Here is a 22,480-nt window from a genome sequence, read left to right as displayed (position 1 = left end):
GTAGTTATGAAGCTAAAATTTTTACAAGTGTTTTAAACATGCAAAATCGATATAAAATCGGGCATAGGTTCCCCGTCTCACCACTTATTACTTAATTATTGCTAAGTCTTAACTAAAGTTACTCTAAATATTACTAAGTCCAATAACTGATTGAAACAACTCCAAATTTTTCTAAGTCCGGTTAATTTCTCAACTTGCAAAATATTCTTGAAGTTCCAAATAATTTAAAAGTACTCACAGTTATGCACCTCACTCACACTGATCATTTGGATTATTTACGCACGTCACAATATTGCCGCCGCGCCGCCCAAATTGTCTCCTCCGGCACCTTTGCACACCAATTTGCAGCAACAGCGCCCTCTAGCGCCGGTGAGCGCCCGTCCACCAAAGTATACCTCCACCCGTCGAGACTGGTCTGCACTTCAGTAACGATCCGTCACTGGTTTCTATGCAGTGTTGCAAAAAGTCGCCGGAAGACACGAACTTGTGTCTTAAATCCGACTCGATAAGGACCATGTAAAATAAGGGCCCAAATCTACTAAATAAAACCAACTGCTTTGAAAACAACACCAGGTTTATTCAAAGAGCGAACGAAATCCTCATGACACCAAATGCTTATATAGACCAGAAAAAATAAAACGATACCGCGATCTAAAACCGTACAGCGCCATCTCTTGGTGTCGATGAGAACTAACTATTACATTGCTTAAGCATAACACACTAGTTTTGCACTTACATTTTAGTACCAAAATTGGACAGCTACGATAAGTAGACAATTCAAAATGAATGTGATTAAATGAAAAATATCTAAAGCCCGGTCCGTGAGCACGTAGAATTTTGTCCAATGACCCCTAGCTACCCATCCTTATCGCTCGCGCGTAATTATATTGCTGTCGCGACTGTGCGACGGGCGCCCGCAGTGAGTGTGCGAGCGCGATAGCAACATAATTACGCGCGAGCGATAAGGATGGGTAGCTAGGGGTCATTGGACAAAATTCTACGTGCTCACGGACCAGACTATAGCAATACATTATTGTAAGTAGATCCCAACAAAACACATGGAGGCAAAGTGGAAGCCCGAATCGAGCGCGTCTCGGCTCGTGGAGCGCGCCGTGGGCAGCGAGTCGGTGCGCTCGGGCGCGCTCGGCGAGCGCTCGGCCACGCTCGGCGATCGTTCGGCTACGCTCGGCGAGCGCTCGCGGCGCTGCTCGCGGCTGGCGACGCTGCGAGCAGTCACCAATGCGCCGACGCTCGACATCGCGCCGCACGACGCACTGCCTAGAAGGACGAGGGAGTCTCCCAACATCGTCACTGAAAGGTAAACGTTTATACTTGTTGAATTGTGAATTTAATCATCTTTGAATGAATTTCATTATTTGGAGCCATCAGTAGCTATAAGAATCAATTTAAGATTGGAGTTAAACTTCTCTAGTTTTTTAATGTTTTTAGGCCGCAATCGCACCTGGTGTTAAGTTTTATTCGATGCTGGTTCCTTGGTAACATCATAGGAAACCTACCTATATGGCGACAATTTTGAAAGTTTCCTCAAAAACATTCTGATAAGGTTCTCTTACGTTGAGTTGTCCACAAACAGAGAGTAAAAAAATCGTAAAATGTTTGCAGTGTCGTGAAATGCGAGTCCAGCAATGAGGACTCCAGCTCCAGCGTCTGCGATCCTCACTGTGGCTTTGATTTGGACAATCCTGTACATGTAAGTTCATAATAATAATACAAAATACCTAATAATAGTTATCCGTGCTCTCGCACTACCAGACAGCAAGAGAGGCAGAAGACAACCGCTTGCTACATGGAGGTCCACTATGTCAAAGGATTTGAAACAGGCCCAGCTGAACGAAGAGACAACCCAGGATCGAGCGATCTGGCGCATGAGAACGAGGAGGGCCGACCCCAAATAATGGGAAGAGGCACGGAAAGAAGAAGAATAACATATCCGTGCAAGGAACTGGGATGCATGTGTATCTTTTTTTTGCAACACAAGGCAGGTATAATTTGACCGCAATCGCATCTGATGTTAGTGAAATGCAGTCTAGGATGATACCTTGATATCTGCCACGTAAGTGCCTATTCTCTCTCACCTTGAAAAGGCCGGGATTATAGTGTTCGGGAAAAACAGCAGCAGGTAGCGAATTCCAGTCCCTAGCTGTTGCTGTTCGCATTGTAAGAGTTATCGCAAGCTGGTGGAATGTCAACGGACAGCGGTCGAACGAGAGGTGGATAGTCCCGTACCTTTTTTTTAACATTCTAGCATTTGTCCCACTCCTCCCACGATTTCGCGAAGGTCGCGGGAGGTGCCTGGATGCGGGCGGCGCAGGAGCGGTTTTTGTCGAAATCTTTGGGGGAGGCCTTCGTCCAGCAATGGACGTCATTCGGCTGAAATAAAAGAACGTAGCATTTGCCAACCATTGTTGCTTCACGAGCTCATCTTGCTGCAGCTGTACGCGCAAGCGAAGCGGCTGCAAGCGCTGCACGTTCTTTAATATTCTAGCATTTGTTCCACTCCCAGACCTCCCACGCGTCCCACTAGGTGGACCGACGATCTGGTGAAGGTCGCGGGAAGAACCTGAATGCGGGCAGCACAGAGCGGTCTTTGTGGAAATTCTTGGGGAGGCCCTTGTCCATCAGTGGACGTCATTCGGCTAAAACGAACGAACGTAGAATTTGTCAATCATTTGGTGGGTCGAATCACGAAAAGCCGTAACTGATTTTTGTCAATTTTTAGAGCGACGTTTAAAGATAACTTGAAGTATGGAAAAATGCATTTCGGGCCCTGTTTACCTGTCAATACTGGCTTCCTGAAAAATAATTCAGTTAACTACGACCTTTTGTGAGGTTATAAAATGCATGTTTTTTAATAGTACCTACCTAGTCAAGAATGAGGGTTTTTGCGTATGAAAGATCCGCTAGATGGCGGGACGTGGATGTGGGGTCTGACTGCTGCGTGATTGGTGGATTTTGACATATCTGTCGATGTCATGTCAAAAATAACCAATCATGCAGCATTTGGACCTCGCGTCTACGTATTGCCATCTGGCGGATTTTTCATACGCGAAAACCCTCATTGATACGCCTTTTCGGCCGTTTGGTGTAGTGGTTCGAAACGGACTACTATTCCGGAGGTTGCGGGTTCGATTCCCGCACAGTACAAACATTTGTGTGCATGAACATATTTGTTAGTATTGGACTGGGTGTTTTCTATGTAACTAGCTGACCCGGCGAACTTTGTTCCGCCTTAAAGCAGACTTTTTTTTATTTCGAACGGGATAAAAAGTATCCTATGTCCTTCTCCTGGCTCTAAACTACCTCCCTGACAATTTTCAGCTAAATCGGTTTAGCCGTTCTTGAGTTATAAGTGGAGTAACTAACACGACTTTCTTTTATATATATAGATATGTAACAAAAACACCGTCCGATCCGAAAGGGTCATAAAGTAGCTTTAACAACATTACCAAAACAAGTATCAAAATTACGTAATTAATAAAAACGATTTTTTTATCGATTTTTAAAGTCAATAAGTTTAGCAATGATTTACCCTACAACGGGGAAATTTTCAAAAAGCGTTAACACTCTGTCGCCGCGCGCCTTTCTTTAAGACGCTGGGGGTCATGACCTTATGACGTCGCTACGCGTGCCGGCGCATCTCTACCCCTCCCGCGTACCCTCTACACTGCCGTTCGGATTGCCATGTAAGCTTTTTTATTTTTGTAAATTTTGTATTTATTTTTCATGGGGTATTTTTTTAATAATATTTTATGAAAATTATTACACAAATGGAATCTTAACTCGATACCTATTAACACCTTAATGGATCGGACGGTGTTTCCGTTACATATTGTATAGATATGTATGTATTTACAAAAAAAAAAAGTATTTAAGTAGTATGTTTATATCCGTTGTCTAGTACCCATAGTACAAGCTTTGCTTAGTTTGGGACTAGAAGCGCAGTGTAAAATGTTCAAGGCTATAAAGGCTATTCATCTTGCTGCAGCTGTATGCGCAAGCGAAGCGGCTGCAAGCGCTGCACGCGACCACGCACCGGCGCGCACGCAGCTCGGACGCGGACGGACGCGGGGCGGGGGCGGGCCCGCGGCGGTCGCTGTGCGGCGCGTGTCGCGGCTACTGGCGCTCGTTGCGGCACTACCTCGCCGCGCAGATATTCTGCTGCCCGATGGACGCGTGCCCTTGTTGATAGGTTTTTTAGACGTGCTTTTAATAAAGATTTACTCTTGACTGTGTGTTTTTATAGATTTAAATCTGCCAATTATAGTTAAATGTAACTTATGATGAGTCTGTGTTTTTGTAAAATATGCTTACTTATCTGATTATCTGCCATTTATAGTTAAAGGTAACATGATGGTGAAGAACAAGTAAAAACCGTTAGTTAATATCAACAGGCATAAGCATCATTGAATCGCATTGGATGAGGGAAATTAGGTTCAGAGATTAAAACTAGAATTATCCTCTCAGCTCGCTTCCACCTTCGGCCTGATCATCACTTACCATCGTGAAGTACAGGCCAAGAGCTTTCTCGTTGTGGATTAAAACAGTATTGTCTTCTAATATGGTCCTTTATGATATGCCATATAATGGTGAATCTGATTACCTCTGGTTCGAGTCCTGGTTAAGGTATCATTAAAACTAGAGAGGGCTGTGTATTTCTGGGTTTGGCACATACAGCTCAACAAGATGAGGAATAGTAGGGAAAGGTGGCTTATTGTTAACCTTCGGCAGGCAACACTTTTTTTGTATACGTAAAAGGCAACAGGGGTGACCAGTCACCCCACAATTTCAATTTGAAATAAATAGCTTTGTGATGAAAAATCAAACTAAATAATGATAAGATCTATTACTTTGTTTCATTATAAAACTAAAAATGCTTTCATTTAACAGTTTATTTATTTTTAATAAATATTTTTTTAACATTAAGCACAGTTAAAGCAAATATCTTTGCGATGTTGATGGAATGAGGGTAGTTGACATTTTATACGAGATGTCTTAACTTTTTTGTCCAGTTTTCTTTGACACAGCACTCACCTTGCCTGCTTCTGTAACTTTGCTAAAGGTGCACCCTCAGGAGGTCCCTAGGCTAGTTCATATTTAGAATGTCATGTGTAATTGCTCTATAATTCTCGTATCTCTCGCAACAGTTACTATATTTCGTCGTGATGTTTGACTCCAAGGTGATGGAAACAAGAAGACTAAACATGTCCGTTCTTACATAGTAGCACGTTATGTTCGAATTGTGCTAGTAGAACGTCATCGTCGTAACAATTTTTCGCCATTGGAAATAAGTCTTCCTCCTCCGACTGAACTGAGATAGTGTCTTCAATTTTGGAAATCTTATTATCATCTGAGCAGCGTTTATCATAGAAATTGACATCAGCAAGTCTATAAATGTATTTTTCGATTTGACCATCCGAAAACAAAGCCATTTTTACTCCAAAACCAATCATTTACTTTAGCAACACGAAAAAATAAAGTATACGTAAAAGGCAACAGGGGTGATGAGTCACCCCAGCAGTGTCAAAATATCAAAAACAGGAACCTAACGCTATATGTTGACGAATGCGACTGATAGCTTTCCCTCCAATTAGAGAATAGACCAAACGACAGAAAGACATAACATTAGCAACTAAACGTATCAAGACTTTTTTGAACTGGTGGGGTGACCAGTCACCCCTGTTGCCTTCCGAAGGTTAAGCAAGCTAAGTAGTAGCCCCCCTCTATGCCGGCCTCAGGAGAAGCAGCGAATATAAACAAAACTCAACGGCATCTCAACGGCGTTAATACAGAAGCTGCAATGTGCAAACCTCTTTACGAACAGCACAACCAAACTTCACAGAAGAATGACAGCTCCTCTCAGAACTGGCACCTCACAAAAAAAAGTATCAGCTTTGACAGCAAGTCAGAAACAGAACAATTGAAATTTTCGGCCATGTCACCAGCAAAATTACCTGCTAAATACAAAACTAATAACAACAACATGTAGTGAGGTGCCCATGGGAGATCTCTAAGTACTCAGCAAATATGAAGTATTCACAGACCGGACTCTGGTTGCTGCTTTGTCTACTGATACAGGTCAGTCGGTGACAGGTGCCTCCGAGTGATTGCCTTTCAGCGACCAAGACCAGCTGATTTACCCAGTGACTGAGAAAGTAAAGCTGCTTCTAGCTTCTTTCAGTTTAGTAGGTACTCGCAGATGGAAATTAGCAACACCGTTCTATCGCAAAGTTGAAACACCTTAGATTTCTGCTATACTTACATAATTATCTCTTACCTAATAACTTTACTTTTCTGTGTTGTAGCTACCTATTCATGTGGATTTTAGCGTTTAAGTCGGTACACAAAGTACGAATTTCCAAATAACCAGATAGGTAAGTAGGTACCTACCTACACTTAGTGTGTTCCTTCCTAGCTACTTATGTAGCGAAGTAGCGACGACTTTTTAAGTTAATTGTGAGATTATTCCTATTACAATCAAATAGTACATACCTAGTTACCTACGTTTCATCATACATTTCTGTAGAACCACAGCTGTGTCCTGTCCACCATGTGTATTATCTTAAATTACTTAACTTACCTATCTATTTAGTTGCAAAAGCTACACGACTTAACTTCGACAAATTTGGCCACCAATTGAAAAAAATTTAGAATCTTGAAGAGCAGAGTCTACGTCAGTTTGTGTAGGTATGCGCTAATGTGGTAAAGCAATAAGCGATTGAGTATTGGTCGTTGCAGGTGGTCGGCGCCCTCGCGTGCAAGAAGAAGTCGTCGTGCCGTCCGCCGCGCTGCCCGGGCGGCTGCAAGCCCAAGTACTGGTAGGAGCGACCAGCCTGCCCCGACTAACTATTATGGTACTTTTTTTAATAATATCAATAAATTAAATTCAGCTAAAATGCTTGTGTTATGGGTTGGCAAAGTAAGTAGTCCAGCGGCAGCGGGATTCGAACCTGCGTTCCTCGGATCACGATCGGTCAGTCCGACGACACCTTCTCCGGTCGGCTGTTGTCGAATTATCAAAGTATTATTATGGATTATCTAAAATGTTTTACATAAGGTATCTTGCCCTAATACTATCGTACTGTACCAATATAACAAGAGTAAGGCGATTATCACACTGCACCGCGCTCCGCGGGACGACAGATTTAATAATTGTATGCAAGTACCTCAGTTTGTATAGAAAACACGCGCGGCACAACACACTGACAACGCGTCTGCGCGCGGGATTCTTTATATGTAGCCACGCGGACCGCAGTGCAATGTGATAATCGCCTAAAAGGTGCTCAAGAGTAACATTACTCCTACACCCAGAAGCAGCTCAAAGTTTCATCTCTGTGTAATTGCTATAACACTTTGCGTAGGAACCAGTATCTGCTGCTATGCCCAGAAGCTGCTCAATGTTTCACCCCCGTGTGTAATTGCTGTAACGTTTTCCGTAAGAGCCAGTATCTGCTGCTATGCCCAGAAGCTCCTTAATGTTTCACCCTCGTATTATTGCTGTGACGTTTTCCGTAGGAACCGGTGTCTGCTTCTCTATGCCAGAAGCTGCTAAATGTTTCACCCCCTTGTAATTGCTGTAACGTTTTCCGTAGGAGCCGGTTTCTCGGGTGTGGTCGGCGTGGGCGGTGTGGTGGTGGCTGGTGTGGCTGGTGGCGGCCGCGAGCGCGTGCAACAAGAAGACCATCTGCCGCCCGCCGCCCGGGGGCAAGCCGGGCTGCGGGGGACGCGGGAAATGGTGAGCTACTTTGATGTATCTAAGACCTAAGAAACTCCGCTTTAATCAGTATGAACATGTATAGAAGTGCATAAAATACCGATTTGTGTTAATTTGTAATCTGTGTGGTGCCTGCAAATAGATTCAGTTAATTTGTGTCCCACATGGGCAGACATGACTCCCTATGTAGGTATTCTAGGTATCTAGGACGTTAACCAAGTCAAAAATAAATTGATCACTCACTTTTTTTGAATTATTCTCTAGTTTGGGTTCGAGATTCGAATACTAATACTAGCTAAAACATGCATCATTTGACTGAAGCTAGTGAGTTCCACTGATTTTAATACGTGTGACCCACCTGGGAATCGAACTCAGAAGTTATATCTAAGTCTTAAAAATTATATCACTGATTTGTAGTTTATTTATAAATTTTTAAGGAGCTTGTCTAGTATGAATACTGATAAATGTGTATCTTTTCTTCTCTCTACAGATTCAATCGAGCCCCAATCAGAAACAAGTGTTGTCAAGGTTTTGAACATGTATCTATAGCGACATTTACAGAACTTGACTTTTTATCTAATTTACATTTCCAAAAAAAATGTTATTAACAACTTAAAAATTAATTGAAATGTAAACAAATACTAAAATAATATGTAACTTGTGCATTTATCTTGTGATATTAATAATAAGGCCATAATAAATGAAATACTGCATAAGTTTTGTGATTTTTTTTTATTTTTCCTTAAAAATAGTGCTCCTTACAATCCATTAGTAATTCCTGAAACAAAATACATAAGGTTAATAACATTTTAAGCATGCCCAACTCAATGATATCAATGACTATACTTTTTAAGTTGAAGATGAGAAGTTGTCATATAGTTTAAACTAGATTTCCGCCCGCGGCTTTGCCCACGTGTAATTTTATCTGTCACAGAGAATCGTTATCGCTCGCGTCCCTGTATAAAAAACCGGGATAAAAACTATCCTATGTCCTTACCCGGGACTCAAAATATCTCTATGCCAAATTTCATCAAGATCGGTTTAGTGGTTTAGGTGTCAAAGCGACACAGACAGACAGTTACTTTCGCATTTATATTAGTAAGTAGTAGAGATTAAAAAAACAACTGTTCTTCTGTTGTAATCGGGTAAAAAAAACTATTATAATTAATGATCAATTAACTTTCACATCTTTCAGTCTTTATAAAACAATATTAATTAATTATTAAGTACCTACAAACGTTGCATTGTAAACTTTTTGGCTACATTGGGTGGTCCAAACTAACGCTAACTATACAGTGACACCTCCCAGCGTACCCTCTGTTTCTTTGGACACAATAAGCAGTCTCCAAGGTATTGTCTGGAGAAACAAATTATCTTGGGACAAATGGAAGACAGACATGTTTGGGGCAGGGCACCAACGAGATGGTCGGACGCGGTGAGGAAGACGGAGAATAGAGGGGCCGAGGAAGAAGACAGTGATAAATAAATAAATAAAATCTATACTAATATTATAATTGCGAAAGTAACTCTGCCTGTCTCTCTTTCATGCCTAAACTACTGAACCGATTTTGATGAAATTTGGCATAGAGATAGTTTGAGTCCCAGGAAAGGACGTAGGATAGTTTTTATCCCGGTTTTTGAAACAGGGACGCGCGCGATAGTTTTTCTGTGACAGACAAAATTCCACACGGGCGAAGCCGCGGGCGGAAATCTAGTAAATAAATAAATCTTTGGATAATTTCACACGGCACTAGCTAGCCCCAAAGTAAGCAACTTAATGCTTGTGTTATGGGTGCTAGCTTAACGGATCATTTCAATTTCTGCCCGGCCGGGAATCGGGTTAGTCCCACCGGCCCCGGTGGATCTGCCCCGTCAACGGGGTGGATGGGAAAAAGTGTTTCAACGACCCCGGTAGTCATAGTCTTAGCGTTCAACGGGGTGGATGGAACACATCAAGTGTCAACCACCCCGGTATATCGTTTAACGGGGCGGATGGATCAAATCAAGTTTCAACCACCCCGGTATTTCACTAAACGTGACGGATGACACAGATCTAAAAGGTTCCATCTCGGTATTGCATACCGAAAATAAAACCTGTTAATAAAATAAAAAATAATAATATGTAAATAATAATCAGTTATAATTAGTTTTATTTAACAGTCACTGTTTAAAAAATCTTCAGCATAAAAGTAAGTTTAATTGTCACAAAATATTATGGTCATAAACCTATAGATTACTTTTAGAATCACAGATGCGCAATTGCATTAATCAGTCAATATTAATAACACTCTAATAGTCTAATGTGATAAAAAGTAATCTAAAACTCCTCACTAACAAATAATAACAAGGAAATCTAAAATTTTACAAAATATAATTATTATTTAAGAATCACAGATACATAGTTACATTAATCAGGTGTTGATTAACAATAGTACTTAAACTTCTAATTAAATAAATCATTAATAACGAAAAAAAGTATTCTAAAATGGACATAAAAATATCACGGTAACAAATTATGATTATTAGTTTTAGAATCACAGATGCGCAATTACATTTATCAGTCAATAAACTCTTTAATGTTATTAAAAAAGTAACTCTTAAACTACTACTAACAAATAATAACAACAAAAAAAAACTAAAATTATTCCAGAATATAATAAGAATCACAGAAGTCAAAGTCAAAGTCAAAATTTCTTTATTTGTTTAGACTAATAAATAGTTCTTACAAATCGTCATTTTGCTCTTAAGGAGCCTCTACATGACGTCTCATAATCTTTTTACCCTACCAGCGCTTCGAGATCAACATTTGGCAAGTGCTGAGAAGAAGCGCCGCAACAAACTCAGTCACCACTGTCTGCCGGTTAATATAAATAAATAGAAATAGCAGTAGTAGGTTCATTCGATTCAGGAGCAGTTCACTGAATTTACCATGCATTCTTGTATGGTGTACCTTATAAGAATGGGTATACAAAATTGCGTGGTATATTAAACAAGGTAGTGACGTGCTAATATCTAGACTTACATATTAAAATACTAGTAGAAATGACTCGCATACATAAATTTGAATAACTTGGATTGACCAGTCCCCGAAAGCAGCGCCTGTTCACAGACATGACGAGTGAACCAGCCATCGCTTCACTCGACCATATTAGAGGGAACGTAACGACGACGAAGAGACGTAGTTACCTACATTAATCAGTTGTTGATTAACACTAGCGCTTAAACTATTATCTAATTAAATAAATCATTAACAACAAAAGAATAATTTGTAAAATTGACACAAAATATAATTGTAAAAAATATTATTATTTCTACATGGTGTTAGGTAAATGGGTATATGAGCCGACACTAGCCCATGATAACATGGGCATATAAATGGTATGGTGAAATTAGAAAATTGACATCTTCATTTTAATTATTTTAATTTTCATACAAATCACATTTTATAAAATTTATTTTGTATGAAAATTAACGTCTCTGTGATTCTAAAGTAATAATTATTATGTTCTGTAATAATTTTAGATTTTTTTTTTTGTTGTTATTATTTGTTAGTAGTAGTTTAAGAGTTACTTTTTTAATAACATTAAAGTGTTTATTGACTGATAAATGTAATTGCGCATCTGTGATTCTAAAACTAATAATCATAATTTGTTACCATGATATTTTTATGTCCATTTTAGAATACTTTTTTTCGTTATTAATGATTTATTTAATTAGAAGTTTAAGTACTATTGTTAATCAACACCTGATTAATGTAACTATGTATCTGTGATTCTTAAATAATAATTATATTTTGTAAACTTTTAGATTTCCTTGTTATTATTTGTTAGTGAGGAGTTTTAGAGTTACTTTTTAGCACATTAGACTATTAGAGTGTTATTAATATTGACTGATTAATGCAATTGCGCATCTGTGATTCTAAAAGTAATCTATAGGTTTATGACCTAATGATAATCATAGCTGGGCATTAACTCGTTAATCCGTTAATCGTTAATTAACGAAGTTAACATTTCTATTAACGGATTAACTTTTAAGTTAACTTTAAAAAATGTTAACGGACTCGTTAACTTCCGTTAAATTATCATAAGTCCGTTAATCGTTAATCCAGTACTTACCTACAATTTACCAAAAAGATACAGCAGACACGCTGAAAAACGCGTTCTGACAAGTACGTTCGGGCTTCCAGAACTTCCAAAACCCAAAACAACAGTTTTTGTAACCAGATTACCAACGCAACGATATAAAAAAATTTGCCAAGTGCGTGTCGTGACACGCGCAGTGTAGGTAGGGTTCCGTAGTTGAATATATTTCACAAGCAAGCAATAATAAGCAATTACTTCATCTAAAGTCACCTTTTATATTTTCTTCTAAGGAATTTTTACTAGTTAAGAAATTTTATAATACATGAGTTAAATGACTATTACTCTTAAACTAACTAAATGTATCTTAACCATTATAGTTTTCCATGAAAGTTCATGAAAAGCAGTATTATTAAGATTTTTCAAGCCAACAGTTTAGTTTTTAGAGGGGGGGGGGGGGGACACCCTACTCGAACAAAAATTGGCACTTTAACCTTTAATAATTTGCAAACAGATCCCTAAATGAAAAAATAGTCTTAGAAACCCCTAAGCCATTTTAAAAGACCTATCTAACGATAACCCACTCGATGGGGTAGAAGATGAAAAAAAAACATCCCCACTTTACATGTAGGGGAGCTAACCCTTAAAAAAATTTTTTTTTTTAAATTTATTCTACCGTTTGTCGGCGTGATTTGTATACAGGGTGAAATTTTGTAATGCCACCTGAAGAGAAAGTACTCTTAATACTGTAGATAGAAAATTTTACTCAAAGAAAACATTCCTTTATTTTTGAAAAGAAATAGAGTTGCATTCAAAGATTTCCAAAAATTTACTTGCTAGACTCGGGAATCGAACCAACTAAAATCTGTTAAAAATTACACCCTGTATTTTTATTGCATCGATCGTTAGGGTTATGTGTAAGGATGAAATCTCTCAAATAAACTTGATTGATAAAATGAAAGGAAAACCATGAAATCTTGAATTATTGTAATTATTTACAGAAATTTTTTTGGTATGGTGCTAAATTTTCGAAAAAATTTCGAAAATCTTTGAATGCAGTTCTCTTTCTTTTCAAAAATAAAGGAATGTTTTCTTTGAGAAAAAATTTCTATCTACAGTATTATGGGTAGGTACTTTCCCTCCAGGTGGCATTACAAAATTCCACCCTGTATATACCTCCACAAAATTACAGCTCTCTAGTGCCAGTAGTTTCCAAGCAAAATCTCGGACAGACATATCGAAAATATAAGGGTTCCTTGTCAGGATTACGGAACCCTAAAAATGCATTTTTTTATTTATTTACAACTGAATTTAAGACCAGTTTTCCTCAACCGATTGAGCTGGGTATACTTATGTAAGTACGATGACAATGCAACGTTATGGTACCATTGAGCTGGTCTGATGATGGAGTCAGGAGGTGGCCATAGAAACTCCTAAATGAAACGGCGGAATCGCATCGAATTTGGGTTCGTTGGATTTGTCATTTTGAGCACTTTAGTACTAGATGATGTCCAGGGTCCTGATGATGGAGTCAAGAGGTGGCTATAGGAATTCCTAAACGAAACGGTGGAAACTTATCGAGTTTGGGTTTGTCTTTTCGAGCACTTTGGTGCTAACTTGTATTGTAATTGTACCAAGGCTCTGAGATTGAGATACAACTAAAGTGTATATAATAAAATTATAATAAAAGCTTTTATTCTGAAATGCAGTTGTACTAAAACGAAAAAAATAATTGTACTTATGCAAGGTTCAAATAAATTCGAAAGCTTGTAGCGCAAACCTAAAAGAGGAATAAATTCCATGCGCGATACAAGCTTTCGAAATTATTTGAACTTTGCATACAATTTTTTTTTTTCGTTTTATTATCACGTGTTAACGGATTAACGATTAACGTTAACTTGCGTTAAATCATCCTAAATGTAACGTTTTAACGTTTAACGAAGTTAAGTTTTTTAGTAACGGTTTAACGATTAACGAAGTTAACTATTTGATTAACGGTGCCCAGCTATGATGATAATCTATATTTTGTGATAATTAAACTTACTTTTATGCTGAAGATTTTTTAAACAGTGACTGATAAATAAAACTAATTAAAACTGATTATTATTTACATATTATTATTTTTTATTTTATTAACAGGTTTTATTTTCGGTATGCAATACCGAGATGGAACCTTTTAGATCTGTGTCATCCGTCACGTTTAGTGAAATACCGGGGTGGTTGAAACTTGATTTGATCCATCCGCCCCGTTAAACGATATACCGGGGTGGTTGACACTTGATGTGTTCCATCCACCCCGTTGAACGCTAAGACTATGACTACCGGGGTCGTTGAAACACTTTTTCCCATCCACCCCGTTGACGGGGCAGATCCACCGGGGCCGTTGGGACTAACCCCGGGAATCGAACCCGGGTCCTCTCGGCATAGTAGTCCGTTTCGAATCACTACACCAAACGGCCGACTATAAATAAACTCACTTGACTAATATCCCGTCCCGCTTGGTGAGGCGCACGATGCAGTCGTCGGACTCGCCCATGCGGCGGATGGCGCCGCAGACCACGTAGATGCGAGCCGAGTCGAGCGCGCGGCCCGACGCGGGGTCCACGTCCGCCAGCACCAGCTGCACCGACGCGTGGTCCTTCGCGTGGATGAGGCGGTTGCTGGCCGAGCTGCCAATTTATTGGTTCGGTGAGCTTAGCAGAACTGGTTTAGGCCCAGAACAGATGGTGAAACGCAACTGCAACTTTGTGATGATTCTGATGAATGAAACTGAAAGTTTCAAACTAGTCGCGTCATGTGTGGTCTCTCAACGGACGCTATGGCAGAAACTTAGATGCAACTCAAAAGTAACTAGCAGTTGCAGTTTCGTTCAGTTGCGTTTCACCGTCTGTTCTGGGCCTAAAAAGATTATGAGACATGTAAAGGCTCCTTAAGAAGAGCAAATATATTCGATAATTTGTAAGTACTATTTAATAGTTATTTATTTATTTAATGTTGGTCTTAGTAGTACCTACATGTTTGAGCCATTTGACGCTAGGTCCGTGGGGACCGAGTGCTCATCGCCTGTACAGGGAATTAGCTAAGCGGCCGATTGACTGTACAGGTGATAGAAGAGCTACCGCATTTCTTGGCCAACGAATCAGTTTGGCCATTCAGCGCGGAAATGCAGTCAGCTTTCTGGGCACCATGTCGCGTTGTTTGGACAGCGATTTGGGACATATTTTTTATTTGTAAATATTTAGTCTATGTAGGTTAATTATTTGTATTATTCTTAATCTCTTAATTCTATACTTTTAACACAATTTATGACAATACAATATAGGTTAAAATAAAAATAAAAAGACAAATACATGTTAATAGGGCGCCCGCTCAGTTTTAGATGGGACACCTTGTAAGATGTCCCAACACTGATTTTCAGTAGGAAGGATATAGGATTCAAATGGTGAAGGAATATTTCACATCGGTCCAGTACTTTCAGTGCCTCAGTTCAAAGAAATATTTCCTCTTTAAAATATTTTATAAGTGTAGATGTTGATGTGTAAATAAATGTAATTTAGGACTAGAATGACAACCATATTGTATACAGACTGCATGACAAAGGCTGGTGGTGCAGCTAAATTTGGTTCTGCTGAAATACACAGTTCAGTAACCTTGTAAACAACTTTTGACAGAAGCAGCATGATAAACATTACCATACAATTTGCAATTTTTATAGAAATTGGATTAATTTAGTTGAATTTAAACCGTGAAACATTGTGGTGAAACGTGAAACAAAGAGATTTACATGGAAACACGCGGCAAGATGTGACACGATCGTGCAACAAGGATACAAGGATTTCATAGAAAATACTAAATAAACCGCTTTAAATGAGCTTGCTAACACCATACAAATACTTTGATAATTGTTTTTCATTGGGAATATTAAATTAACATGCTAATCTCAAGACAATAACCTAAAACGTGTGCACTCACCATTTCCTCGGGCAGTACAGGTCAACAAATTCTCCAGCGTCGTTTTGCATTTTGGATATCTGAAATGTGAATTTCCACGTTAACACTAAACAATAATCACCGTTATCACTGAATTATTTCCAAGAATATTGAGAAACTAACCTAAAATCGCACACGGATCGTAGAAATGACAGAAGCGAAAGAATGAAAAATGGCGGCTGCAATAGTGATGTCCTTTCGTAACGCAATGCCCATTATTTTGTACCGGTTCTTCTATTACCTGTCAGTTTTAATTGATAACTAAATTTAATAAAGTTTTAATTTAAACGAGAGATTAATAACTTTCAAAGCTGTGTGTGGTATATTAAAATTTAATAATTAATAATCAATTTATCAATACTAGTCAATGTGTACCGGCTTTATTTCCAAAGTAAGAAACTTAGTGAAATGGAACGTGTTTCATTAGAATTTTCCCAAAAGGCAAAGGCATACGCTGTACAGCCAAGTCTTGAGTTTTAATCATGAAGCTACAGATAATTAGCTTCATGGTTTTAATTTATGGATCCTAATGGACCACATGATGTATAAAATGATGATAGATGATAATAAATATTATTATTTCATTGAGTTTCAGTAAGAGTAGGCGCACACGGTTGATTTTTCGTCGGCCGATAGTTTAGTCGGGCAGTTGATCAGTATGGGCAGTATGGGCATGTATGGGAGTGCGCATACTACGCCGATTCGATTTGGTCGATTCTTCATACAATTTAAAATCGGGCACAACTATCGGCCAACTAAAAATTAACGGTGTGCGCCTACTCTTAAGATGAGGCGCTTAATTGAGACTTTACACGGACTTTTTGAGATTTGAATAGGTCCTTTGAAATGACTTAGGGGCCATTTTGGTTTAGGGATCCGTTTGCGAAATATTGGACAAATAAAAAATAAAAAAAATAAATCGCTTAATGGGGCGAAGTAGAAGTAGAAGATAAAAAACGGCCAAGTGCATTTCGTGCCACGCACGCGCATTGTACGAGTAGGGTTCCGTAAGACTAACGCCCGTATTCACAAACATTAGGTACTATGAGGTCTCACAGTGCGCGTTGACGCACAGGGTGACACACGAACCAATCAAAGAGCTCTATTCAACGCTGTGCGTTTGATTTGTTGCTTCACTTAAGCAAATACTCGTAACTAAGTCACTTTTAAGAATTTCTTCTAAGGAATGTTTATTAGGTAAGAAATCTATTAAGTTGAACATTATTCTTAGGTTGAATAAACAACATTTACCGTCAAGATCAATTACCTTTATTTAATTATTATAGATAGGTACTTAGGGTTAGGATGCAAACTAAGTAGGTACTTACTAATGTTTAGCTATACCTACTTTACTGTTTCGCTCATAATTGTATCCTATTTTTGTATTATTTAATAAATTAGTCAGCAGCAAGATGACGTAAAACTTATTTATTATGGTAAGTAAACTTCTGTGGCTTGTTGACCTGTCCCACGCGTATCAACGGTAATTAATGATTGACGTCATCATACCTTCGGTCTAAATAAAATTACTTAACCCTGATCGTGCTGAAGACGTTATCTTGTGGTAGGTTATAGTGCTGCTGACTACTTACGAGAGATTTTTTTATGCCAAGGCAGTCGTGTCGAATCGGACCTGTGCCCCGATTACGCTAATTTTTAAAGTCTCCAATACAGACGCGCTTCTTTGATTTCTTCGATTCTGCGATACGGATTTGTCAAAACAGCTGACGTCCGGGCACGTTGAAGATGAATATTTTTAGCGTAATCGGGGCCCTGATGTTACGTGAAATGAAAGTCTAGGATGCAGATGGTACCTACAGGCTACATAATCTGCCCTGTGTAAGTGCCTATTCACTCTCGCCTTGAAAAGGCCCGGATTATAATGTTCGGGAAAGACAGCAGCAGGCAGCGAAATTATTAGCGTTATGCTAATAACAAAACCGTAACTTCTAAGCGACAGGTCTTAAAGTAAAGCAAATGTAATATCTATCTATTTATGTAAAAGCGAAAGTTCGCTGACTGATTCACTCAAGCATCACGAAATCTCAGAAACTACAAATGCTAGGAATCTCAAATTTTGCATGAGGGTTCCTTTTAGAACGTAGGTGCTCCTCACTAAGTAGAGATTTTGCAAAATTCAATCGAGGATACATTTTCGATGTTCAATATCGATATTGACTGGACGTACATATAGAACTCCTAGAATAACAATTGTTTAAATTATTTTACTCGTAATTATATTTTTGGCTGATAGCATCTTAGCCCTGGTTTATGTGCACAGATGCGTTTGTTTTCGGTGTAATTAAAGACAGCTATTGTACTTGAGGTATTTAAGCGAAAATTTCACATCGAGACATTAATTCCACTACACGACTACCGGCTTCATCATGAAATTCGTATTGGTAAGTTTTTATAATTTTATTAATAAGTAGGTACACTATTTTTGTCTGGAGAACTGGGCTCACTACATAATGGTGCTCGTTGGCTCGCAGAGTGAAGAATAATTAATTATCATCATCATCATTTCAGCCACAGGACGCCCACTGCTGAACATAGGCCTCTCCCAATGATTTCCACAAAGGCCGGTTGGTAACGACCTGCATCCAGCGCTTTCTTGCTACCTTTATGAGGTCGTCGGTCGGATACTATGTGTCCTGCCCATTGCCACTTTAGCTTGCTAATCCGCCTGGCTAATCTGGCTATGTCAGCGAAATTAGTTCGTTTCCTTAAAATTATCTCCTCATTTCTGATTCGATCTTGTAAAGAAACACCGAGCATAACCACGCATAACCCTCTCCAAAGTACGCTGTACTGTGCAACTTTGAGCCTATTTATTTATTATGAAATTAGTTATTTTAATCATAATATGAATTTTGTAACGCGATAAGAATGTCAGTCTCATCGTCGTCAGTTCGGTCATCATTATCAGTTCATTGCCTTCACTGCACTGTCCTGTCACTGTCTTTGATGCAAGACCACTAGCCTTAGACCCAAAGGTCCCGGCTTCGATTCTAGTGAGGGCAGATTTTTTTCTGTTCTAAGTCCGCCTGGCTAATCTTACCTAAGTCTCTCGCTATAACAACAACGTTAACAGCATTGTTGTGTTCCGGCAGTTATTATAGAGGTAACTAGGATAGCCAGTCCCTCTGTGGTTGAGTATTCAGGGTGAAGCTCGCTTCCACCTTCAGCCTGAGTGAGATGCAGGCCAAGAACTTCCTCGTTGTGGATAAAAACAAAATAAAAATATCCTCTATTAGTTGCCTCTTACATCCACGGGAAGTAGCTCAAATCTGCCGCAACTACTACATCACTAGCCTCCAGTAAATTCATCAGGCCGAATTTAGAAGTCATCACCATCTGACCAAGCGTGGGGAGTGTAGGTCAAATAGCAGCCTATTTTCCTCCGGCAAAATGAAAAAAAACCTGATAAAGGTAACAGGAAGGCGTTGGATGCAGGCCGCTACCATACCAACCGTGCTATGTGAAAGTCATTGGGGAGGCCTATGTTCAGCTGTGGACGCCCTGTGACCTTGGATGAATAAAATTCATGTACGCACACAGGAATAAGTATTATCATGAATTATTCCAGCTTTTTGAAGCCAACAGTTGAGTTTTTAGAGAGGGGGGGGGGGGGGGTTCGGACAGACAGACAGACATATCGAAACTTTAAAGGTTCAGCCATGCCAACGCGATCACACGCGATCAGCCGGCTGGTTTGGCCGAACCTTTAGGGTTCCTTGTCAGGACTACGGAACCCTAAAAAGGTCTCAGTGTGAGGTCGTGATGCAGGAAGTAGTACGCCGTGTTTCTCAGGTAACGCTGTAGTGCAGCAGAGACTTAAATGGCATGATGGTGACAATGTCGTCATTTCAGGTCTGCTTCCTCGCTGTGCTCGCGGTGGCCGCGGCGCGCCCACAGATTGGTTTGGACGCCGTCAGCAACGTCGGCTCCGGCGTCAACGCTGCCTCCAGCCCTGTCCAATCCGGCATCGCCTCAGCCTCTGGCTCCGCGTTGTCGGACGGCCCGCTCTCAGCCGTCGCAGGCGCCGCCACCGGCGCCGAAGCCGCCGTCAAGGGCGCCGTCGGCTCCGGACTTGGCACGATCACCTCCATGGCTTCGAGTGTACCAGGCGCTTCGATGTTGGGAGGTCTGACATCGAAAGTACCTACCATCCCATTATGAGTACCTGATATTGCCCATCGATGAACATGATAAACAGTAGTCTGTTAATGTAAATCTAGACTTCTAGATCCAGTTATCCAAAATTGCAATAATATTGTAGCATTTATGCCGACTTGCTAATAAATACCGGATTCGATTGCAATACCTGTTTTCATTTTACTTCCAAATCTTTATTATAGGCGCCTATTTTTTATTTATTTAAGTAGAGTTTATGTTATGTTATCACAAGGTATTAATCGAAATATGTTTCGAGTACCTTAATACTTGGGGAGGCCTTATTGTAAAAGTCAGAATTGTTTTAATAACATAACCTTAGCGAACCTTACAATATAATAAACGAAATCAACGAAATGCAAATTACACAACATTCAACTTAATCGACGGGGGGCTCTAGAAAGGAAAAAAATCTGGACACCGCTTGCTAGTGCTAGCGCCATCTAGCGGTGAGCGATACAGGCGAACACCACGGTGCCGCGGTGCCGGAGTAGTATTTATTATGAACTAGCTTTCCGCCCGCGGCTTCGCCCGCGTGGAATTTTGTCTGTCACAGAAAAACTTTATCGCGCGCGTCCCTGTTTCAAAAACCGGGATAAAAACTATCCTATGTTCTTTCCCGGGACTCAAACTATCTCTATGCCAAATTTCATCAAAATCGGTTGCGAGGTTTAAGCGGGAAAGCGTAACAGACAGACAGACAGACAGACAGACAGAGTTACTTCCGCATTTATAATATTAGTTGGGATGTGGTGTTACTGAGTGAGTGAGTGTCGTAAATGCAAAACTTTGCTTTCGCTTAACTTCGGAACTAAATGACCAACAGACTTGAAATTTTGGAATTTAAGTACGTGATTATAGCTTACTAGATGACGAAAATTTCTGCGTTCTGGTCTTATCCAGAGCTTCTCAAATAGGGGCCTGAAAATGCGGCGAAATGGTTCCAGTAAAGGATGGTACGGCAGTGTTTGCTTCGCGCTCGACTTGGCGGGGGCATTGCCGTGCCCCCAGATACTAAAACTTATGTAAGTAGGTACCTACATAATACAAAACGCTTTCTTGAGTAAAGTAAAAGGAACTAGACAGATCGAAGGCTCCTTTGTGTCAGGTACCTACTGATGATAAAGTATCACATTTCCTATTCTAAAATCGAAGTGTTTAAAGGCTTGTACGTAAGACGTTTTAGTCTCAATATCGGTGCGTCTCCAAGATCAGACTCGAAACCTCCGGTTGTGAAGGGCGCGGGACCAGCCGTTATGGAAATCCTCAGGGGAGGCCTTTGTCCAGCAATGAACGTTTGGATGAAACGAACAAATGATCCAATCCAAAAGAAACGTTTACTAAATAGGTAAACTCATTTACATTGAGTCTTTGAGACTGTCACAAGCTAGGTGGCAATTACACAGTAGGTAGAGGTAAGTATTTGCTATTGAAATATAGGGCCTTAGGGCGAAAGGCCGTATCATTCTCAACTATGTTTAGGTTTAAAGACTTTATTCTCATAAGAACATTATACATAGTCCACTTACAATGAGATAAAGAAAAAAAGAAAAGAAGAATGAGATAAATATTATTTCAACTCAAATCAGAAACCGGGGTAATAGGCCAGTTGAATATAACACAAAAATAAATCAAGTTCATACAAAGGGTATTATTTTTTAATGGCATCATTTGTTGCCCAATATGACTAACAAAATACCACACATACAATAATATATGTTGAGACTACGCAACGGCCAGGATTCGAAGATTGGTACTGGAGCTGCCCCATCATCATAAAGCGCAACGGTACGGCCAGCCAACCTTTCTATTTCCCAGCCTATCTCCTCTATTTGTGTTTGATACTTGCGCTTCTCCTGATTTCAGTGCAGTCGTGGATGTGAGTTACCCGCTCGGTCAAGACTTTTCAACCGAAATTAACCGCAAGCACCAAGTGCATCTTCGCAGTAATTAAAACCGTGAGTAGGTACTCCACTTTCATTTACTACCAAAATGAGCGTATCCGAGACTTATGACACCCTAAGTACGGGCTCAACCCGTGACAAGTCTCCGTATAGGACTAACAGTGACTGTGATATTAAATTGATACGAGAACTCGTTAAAAAACGAGGTATTATCAAAGCGAGGCTTACAAGGTTCACTAACTACCTAAAATCACTCGATGGTATAGATGTTTTGCCTAGTCAGAATGTCATGGACTTGAAACTGCGCATACAAGGCGTTACTAGTATTTACACTGAATTTAATTGCATTCAAACACAACTAGAAGAAGCAGTGCTAGATAGTGATCTCGATGAACAATTAAACCAAAGAGAATCATTCGAAGATTCTTACTACACTGTTTTAGCCAAGGCGGAATGCATAATTTCAAAGTCTAGTGCATCTATAACCGCTAATTTAAATAGTAATCATAACCTAAAATCTGTTAAATTACCTACCATCACTATACCCACCTTTGACGGTTCCTATGAGCACTGGCTGGAATTCAGGGATACATTCCTTT

At 39.7% G+C, this 22,480-nt stretch overlaps 2 protein-coding genes and 2 long non-coding RNA genes across 4 annotated transcripts; 3 read left to right on the top strand and 1 right to left on the bottom strand.

Moving 5' to 3' along the window:
- The first annotated feature begins 1,226 nt into the window (after positions 1–1,226).
- Positions 1,227–4,079, top strand: LOC135084885 (uncharacterized). Its single transcript, XR_010259966.1, has 3 exons — positions 1,227–1,318; positions 1,624–1,711; positions 4,007–4,079. It is a non-coding gene; the product is annotated as an uncharacterized LOC135084885 (long non-coding RNA).
- Positions 4,080–5,894: 1,815 nt separating this feature from the next.
- LOC135084927 (uncharacterized) lies at positions 5,895–8,364 on the top strand. The gene is made up of 4 exons (XR_010259975.1): positions 5,895–6,096; positions 6,757–6,872; positions 7,611–7,753; positions 8,223–8,364. It is a non-coding gene; the product is annotated as an uncharacterized LOC135084927 (long non-coding RNA).
- An 81-nt stretch (positions 8,365–8,445) lies between these two features.
- Positions 8,446–16,016, bottom strand: LOC135085082 (small ribosomal subunit protein eS21). Its single transcript, XM_063979858.1, has 4 exons — positions 15,925–16,016; positions 15,784–15,842; positions 14,289–14,480; positions 8,446–8,510 (listed from the first exon to the last, which is right to left on the bottom strand). Exons 2-4 carry the CDS (start codon positions 15,831–15,833, stop codon positions 8,501–8,503), a joined length of 252 nt encoding a protein of 83 aa, XP_063835928.1. The 5' UTR covers positions 15,834–15,842; positions 15,925–16,016; the 3' UTR covers positions 8,446–8,500.
- A 2,091-nt stretch (positions 16,017–18,107) lies between these two features.
- On the top strand, positions 18,108–20,125 carry LOC135084861 (uncharacterized). Its single transcript, XM_063979601.1, has 2 exons — positions 18,108–18,203; positions 19,675–20,125. Exons 1-2 carry the CDS (start codon positions 18,189–18,191, stop codon positions 19,981–19,983), a joined length of 324 nt encoding a protein of 107 aa, XP_063835671.1. The 5' UTR covers positions 18,108–18,188; the 3' UTR covers positions 19,984–20,125.
- Positions 20,126–22,480: the final 2,355 nt, after the last annotated feature.

The sequence above is a fragment of the Ostrinia nubilalis genome, chromosome 27, assembly GCF_963855985.1.
Source record: "Ostrinia nubilalis chromosome 27, ilOstNubi1.1, whole genome shotgun sequence".
NCBI classification, from domain to species: domain Eukaryota; kingdom Metazoa; phylum Arthropoda; class Insecta; order Lepidoptera; family Crambidae; genus Ostrinia; species Ostrinia nubilalis.
The sequence above is the reverse complement of the archived record's forward strand: the minus strand, read 5'-3'. Positions and strand labels throughout refer to the sequence as shown.

Bases quoted from the DNA above. Each gene is read 5' to 3' on its own strand.
- LOC135085082 (XM_063979858.1), bottom strand. From the start codon at position 15,833: ATGCAAAACGACGCTGGAGAATTTGTTGACCTGTACTGCCCGAGGAAA. The intron at 14,481-15,783 runs GTGAGTGCACAC...ATAAATTGGCAG, and splicing joins CTGTACTGCCCGAGGAAATG to CTCGGCCAGCAACCGCCTCA.